The sequence below is a fragment of the Macrobrachium nipponense genome, chromosome 8 (genome assembly GCF_015104395.2).
Source record: "Macrobrachium nipponense isolate FS-2020 chromosome 8, ASM1510439v2, whole genome shotgun sequence".
Taxonomy (NCBI): domain Eukaryota; kingdom Metazoa; phylum Arthropoda; class Malacostraca; order Decapoda; family Palaemonidae; genus Macrobrachium; species Macrobrachium nipponense.
In genome coordinates this window covers 89,036,238-89,043,588 of record NC_087203.1, presented here as the reverse complement: position 1 = coordinate 89,043,588, position 7,351 = coordinate 89,036,238, and the positions used below count along the sequence as shown (strand labels likewise).

Genomic DNA, 7,351 nt, shown 5'->3' with positions numbered 1-7,351 from the left:
ATACGCAGTTTTACAATATTATAATCACACTTTTGAATAGTTTTACCAAATTATATTTAGACTTTTGAACATTTTACCAAATTATATTTACACTTTTGTACAATTTTACCAAATTTAAAATCACATCTTTATACAGATGCGTAATTTTACATCATTATATCACCTGTTTATACGGCTGCATAATACAATACACTTTTGTAAAATTTTACATCATAATCACATTGTTACAAACCTCTAGGGTTCTAGTACAGGTTCTTAGGTACTTTATTTTGCTAGGATCGTAGACAGTAAATGCAACCCATGTTCAAGGAAAGCAGGCACAAAAACACTCCAGAAAAACTTAACAGTATTTATTACAAAACAGAAATAATTTAAATCAGCCTTGCGGGTTCAAGTAAAATACACACAACAATACAGCTTAAAGCAAGAGGACTAAATACCAGGTCCTCAACGAGCCACAAGGCATCCTAAAGCTAATCATCTAGCCCTAACAGAAATTCAGAGGAGGAGAACAAATACTTCATAAATCAGTGAGGATCCCAAATATAAGCCGGCCAAAACTATCCTAAATACAAAAGGTTGAAGGAAGTGGAAGATATCAAAACAAGGAAAACCTTAAATTTACCTACCTAGCCATATAACTAAAGATATGTAAATATTATCCACCAATAAACTATAAACAATAATGGCAACAATAAGCTTATAATATAAAAAAGTAAAAAACTATGACAACGTATATGTATATATATAATATATGTACTGCACGTACACTGACAGTTCTAATCCTTACGTCGGGGATGAACAACTGAAGACGGGTCGAACTAGGAGTCCATAGCAAGCACCCAAACTGCTACTAAAGGGATGGACACGATCGCCAGGACAAAAGGGGTATAAGGCTCCTCGAAGGAAATAACATCTATACTGCCTTACCTGGCGATTGCCTCCCTACGTATCTCCTTACGAGCCAGCGCTCACACACATCCCCGAAGAAAAGCAGAAGGACGAAGGCAGAAGTGGCAGGTGAATCCGTAATCAGTACCGGGATCCAGCGACGGTACCAATATCCCGTGGGCTCCTCCGACGGGATAAGGGGTAATACGAGAAGTCGCAAATAGCTTACGCTTCTGCGGAACCCCGTAAAGCGGACACTATGGTCGCAAGTGAACGAAGAGCCGTGATCTACAGCACCAGAGTCGCAGGTGACTAAGGCACCTACGAACGGTCGTGAGGAAAGATTCCAACAGCGCCGTTTCCAAAATAAACTGCCAAAAGGTCGTCCTCCAATAATCCACAAAAGCAGCTCAAGGGGATGGTCTGACAAGGAGCGTTCCAAAGCCCGAACTTCTGCGGGCAGACCATCAACGTTCACAGTACAGCTACGAACCATCCACCGTAGCTCAAAAACAAATCACAAAACAATCGTTAGAACGATAGTTCACAGAAATAAACAAGGGAGGAGGAGGCGCTCAATAACACAAAAACTCTTACATTAACTAACAAGCATTTGGCTGCTTAAGCAAAAGAAACTTAAAAGTAAACAAGGCTGATTTAAACTTGATAAATAAAAACAAAAACTACGTTAATTTAATACCTTCCTCCCCCAAAACAAAAAAAATTATTCACATAGAATACATTTTTTTTTTAACCTAAGCAAAAATGCTGAAAAGGAATTAACTTAAAACATTTCAAAGTAATCAATACACATGTACAAAAAGAAAGGACAAAAGTAACTATTCCAAATTCTCTGGAAATAGATACTCAGCAAAATAATAATATACAGAATAACAACAACAACAAAAATCATAGTCACAAAGTAAACTTACCAAAATAGGCAACAGGGAACCTCAGATTAGACTGTCCCCACAGTTCCATAAGCATACAGCTAGAAACCCTCCTATCATCTAACTGGGAGGGAGAGTCTACAAAGGCTAAGAAATACTAACTACCCAAAATCCTAAAGAAGTTCAGGTATAACAAACTAAGCTAAAGCTGAATACTCATACACACAACCTCTTGCACCACACACTTACCAAAAGTTTTTTATACAACCCGAGGAAAAAAAACAAAACGAGAAGGGCGAGGGGAGCTGAGGAAAAACTCACGACTACATCCGAGAGAGAGCATCAGGAATACGGTTATCAGAACCTTTAATATGCTTTATCACCAGCGTGAACTCCTGTAACTGCAGGGCCCAACGCAAATAAAACCTCTGATTAGAACCCTTCATTCGTTCAATGAAGACGAGGGGATTATGGTCGGTCCAAATCTCTATGGGATAAGAAAAATTTGTTACATAGGGCTTAAAGTGGAGTAACGTACGAACCAGGGCCAAGGCCTCCTTTTCGATAGTAGAGTATTTTCTCTCGGCCGCTAAAATTTTCTTACTAAAATAAGATATGGGACGAACTTCTCCAGCCTCATCTCTCTGAAAGAGGACTCCTCCAATTCCAACGTCACTAGCGTCAACAGCAATAATAAATGGTTTCTGAAAATTAGGAGACATTAGAATAGGATTGGACACCAACATCAACCTAAGCTTTATGAAAGACTCTTCACACTGAGGTGACCACTCAAATTTACGACCTTTTTTCCAATAGTTTAGTAAGCGGCCTGAGCAATGTCTGAGAAGTTCCGGACAAACCTACGATAATACCCTAACATACCCAGGACTCTCCGGACCTCTCTGACATTGCACGGCCTCTTCAAATTTACAATGGCCTCTATATTAGCTTGTTTGGGGGCTACTGAACCCAAACCCACTTCATGGCCCAAATAGCATACTCTGGCCTTACCAAACTCACATTTACCAAGGTTCACAACAAGACCGGCAGCTCTCAGGGCTTCAAACACCTTTTTTAACCTTACCATATGCGTCCGCCAGTCGTTGCTGTGAACCACCAAATCATCTATATATATTTCCACCCCTTCCAAGCCACAAATGACCCTATTCATTCATTAGTCGCTGGAAGGTGCAAGCTGCATTTTTCATCCCAAAGGGCATCACTTTACACTCGTAAAGCCCAAAGGGAGTTACAAAGGCAGAAATTTCACGGGCTCGATCAGACAGGGGAACCTGCCAATACCCTTTCAACAAATCCAACTTTGTTATAAACTTGGAGGACCCTATCTGATCGAGACAATCATCTATACGAGGTAAAGGGAAGGAGTCATTTTTAGTGTGAGTATTTACCTTACGATAGTCGACGCACATTCAGAATTTTCCGTCTGGTTTCTTTACGAGGACTATTGGAGAACTCCATGGACTCACCGAAGGTTGAATGAGGTCGTGCTCCAGCATATACTTAATTTCCTTATCAACAATGTCCCTCTTCATTGGATTTAATCGATAAGGAGACTGCTTTACTGGGGAAGCACTGCCCAAATCGACATAATGCTGGAGCAAGCTCGTTCGTCCTGGCGCATTCTGAAATAACTCTGGGAAGGCAAGGATTAATTCCATAACATCACTTCTCTGATTAGTCTCCAGATGCTCTAATCCCTCCTTTAAAATTTCTAAGTTCTGAACATTGTCAAATAGAGCATCAGAAGACACCTGACCAACCAAATTTACAAAATCATCCGTAGGAGGCTCTACCACTACCACAGATACTGGTTCATAAACAATAGCCAAAGGGTCCTTACCACAGGAAGTATAAGACTTCAATCTATTTATATGAAATACCCGGCACTTTCGTTTGGTCCCGGGGGCTTCAACCTCATAGTTTACCTCAGACAGCTTTCTCAAAACCTTCCAAGGTCCCTTATACCTTGGCTCAAGAAAGTTGTCCGAGTCTGTACTTAATACCAAAACCAATTCCCCGGGCACAAACGAACGTACCTTTGTGTTTTTGTCAAAATTAATTTTCATGGCAGCTTGGGAAGAAGCCAAATTCTCTCGTGCAAACTTCCAAGCCATAGATAGCTTTCTCCTTAAGGTTTCCACAAACTCACCCACATTCATCTCTCCTCTTTGTCCAGACTCAATCACCTCATGGACTTTCTCCAGAGGACCACGTACCATTTGTATGACCAAATACCAAACTCGATAAGGGAAGCGAACAACCTGTGGACGAGTTAGGGTGATTCCGTATGGCAAAGAGAGCAAAGGGAAGCCCTTTATCCCAATCCTCTCCTTGCTCATAACAATATTTCTTTAATACACATTTAAGGGTCTGGTGGAAATCTTTCCACCACACCCTGACTCTCTGGATGATAGGGTACGCTGGTAATGTGCTGAATGGCCAGTTCAGCACACTTACCCCGAAATACCCTACTTGTGAAATTAGTTCCACAATCAGACTGAATAGTACGAGGCAAACCATATCTAGAGAAAAACTCTACGAGTTTCTCAAACACTGCACGAGAAGTAATCCTCCTCATAGGGAATGCATCAGGAAACCTAGATGCTCTGTCCATAACTGTCAGGAGATGGGTAAACCCTGACTTAGTCCTAGGTAAAGGCCCAACCACATCAATCACCAACTCCACAAAAGGTTCTCCAATTGCTGGAATCGGATTTAAAGGGGCTTTTGGAATTGGTTGATTGGGTTTTCCATCACCTGACATGCTTCACAACATATTCACACCATTTTACTGAAGACTTTAAGCCTGGCCACCAAAAATATTTAGCTAACCTACTAAAAGTTTTACACACACCAAAGTGGCCAGAAAAAGAGTCTTCATGTGCCAATTTCAAAACTGAATCTCTGAACTGAGTAGGGACCACTATCTGCTCGTTTCGAGATGTTATATCAAGGGCATGAGAGGAAGGGGGCGACTAACTCTATATAACACACCTTTTATAACACAAAATCGTGGTCTAGTCAAATCACTCTTATCACCCAGTTCAAAATTGAACTCTTCCTTCTGAGCTTCAATAAACTTTGAACGATCCCAATCAGGTTTCAATAACTTACCAAAAAGCTTAATCACTACACTAACTACAGACCCGGGCCTTTCTACTTCTACAGCTAAACTACTTAAATGTAAATCATCATCATCATCATCTAACAAATCTGCTGCCTTTGCAGCAGCTCGTGTCGTTACAGCCACTGGACAAGCATTCAAAGACAATATTGGAAACAATTCACGTCCCTTGTCATCCAACATGTCATTACCCAGTATACCATCTATGCCTGGGATTGGTAGGCTTTCTACAACAGCTAATTTTGTCTTCCTATTATAACCAGGGAAGGACAATTCCACCTCAACTAAAGGTGCCGATACCATCGTGTTCGGGAAACCTCCCAAAACCACAAAATCACCTGAATTATTAACTAGGCCCTTCAAAGATTCCTTCAATACCAGAGACCGAGCAGCCCCAGTATCCCGCAAAAACTTCACCTTTAGGGTTTTTGATTCGGTAATCAATTTGCCAAGCCAAATATATTTATCATAAAGTCATAAATCCCTACTAGATAAAGAACCAACATTTTCCCCCTTGCTACAACCATCATTAGCCATCAACACTGGTGGATTCTCAACCTGAGACTTATTAGACATAGGGTTATTTGATATTAGAGCTACCGGATTATTATTGTTTCTTTGGAGGTACCTCCTTCTGGCGTTACACTGTGCTTGAAAATGTCCTGGTTCATTGCACCAGAAGCAGGCCCTTCTTACTCTATTACCATTACCAGAAGTTAACTTATTACTTTTGGAGAAGACTCTAGTGTAAGATCCACTTGAGCCCTCTCCCTGAGCATCTCCAGTCCTATTCTTGTGCAGATTCCCCTGGACAAGATTATTTCCCGGACCACCTAATTTCTTTTGATAATTATTTGACTTACCAGGCTGAAAATTAACTACAGATCCAAGATTACCTGACCCAGCCCGATGAGTCAACACAAATTCATCCGCTATCTGGGCAGCCTTACTCAAACTGACTGCTTTAACCTCTTCAAGATAAATTCTTAATTCCTTGCTACAAGCCTTTTTAAACTCTTCTAGCAACATAAGCTCTCTCAAGGAGGAGAAGGAGACTACTTGGCGACTCTTAAGCCAGTCGTCAAACTGCTCCTCCTTGAGACGAGCAAATTCCACAAATGAGAGAGAGACAGGTTTAGTAAAATTACGGAACTTTAGACGATAGGCCTCCGGAACCAAGTCGTAAGCCTTAAGAACTATTGCCTTAACCTTATTATAGTCCCTAGCTACACCTTCATCTAAAGCATTGTATACCCGAATTGCCTTGCCCACCAGCCTGCATTGAATCAAGACTGTCCACATCTCTGAGGGCCAAGACAACCGGGTAGCCACACGCTCAAACGCCTTAAAAAATTCTGGAAGTTTTGCGCTCGTCAAATACTGGGACCAATTTCAATGCTGCCCCTATGTTAAATTTATCCTGAGAGGACCCAGTGGGAGTACTAAGTGATTAGGGGAACCTCTTAACTAGCCATTTCCAAATTGATTTTAGCCATAGCCAACTCATGCTTCCTCGCCCTCTCTTTCTCCTCAACTCTAGTTTCATTAACTCTATTCTTTTACAAATAACATCATATTCACTGTTCTCCTGGGATTTTACAGGCTGTACCGGAGCTACCTCAACATGGACAGAATTCTCTGGCAAAAATGGATTTAATGATTGCTTCTGGTTTTGAAGGAAAATTAGCGCGTCCTTCAAAAGGGTACCAGTCCTAGGGGGATCCTCAAATAATGAAAAAACAGGATTCACACTCACACTACCTTCTTGCTCTTCATCACTACTAGCAACGCTATCAAATTCCTCAACTAAATGCTCACCCTCAGCTAGGCCCTGAGCTACCCTGTTTTTTACGGCCTCTAACAAACAGGCCTTTGTCTCAGCTGCCTAAATGGTATTCCCAGCCAACGAGCACAACTTACCAGATATTCTTTGTTCAGAATAGATAAGTGTTTTAAGCAGTCTGCTGACCCTAAAAATTCAGCGGGGTCAAAAATAAACTCCTCCATGATCATCAACCAAAACAAAGAGGGGGAAGGTAACCACCTACTCAAAACAAATACTGCCAAATCACCCAAAGTGCTGTGCCGCAAACCAAAAACACAGAGTACACCTGTGTACGATCCTGCCACGGTCGCCAAATTGTTACAAACCTCTAGGGTTCTAGTACAGGTTCTTAGGTACTTTATTTTGCTAGGATCGTAGACAGTAAATGCAACCCATGTTCAAGGAAAGCAGGCACAAAAACACTCCAGAAAAACTTAACAGTATTTATTACAAAACAGAAATAATTTAAATCAGCCTTGCGGGTTCAAGTAAAATACACACAACAATACAGCTTAAAGCAAGAGGACTAAATACCAGGTCCTCAACGAGCCACAAGGCATCCTAAAGCTAATCATCTAGCCCTAACAGAAATTCAGAGGA

At 41.2% G+C, this 7,351-nt stretch overlaps 1 protein-coding gene across 1 annotated transcript; it reads right to left on the bottom strand.

Moving 5' to 3' along the window:
* Positions 1-5,400: 5,400 nt before the first annotated feature.
* Positions 5,401-6,228, bottom strand: LOC135223148 (uncharacterized). The gene has a single exon (XM_064261652.1). The coding sequence runs from the start codon at positions 6,226-6,228 to the stop codon at positions 5,401-5,403; it is 828 nt and encodes a 275-aa protein (XP_064117722.1).
* Positions 6,229-7,351: the final 1,123 nt, after the last annotated feature.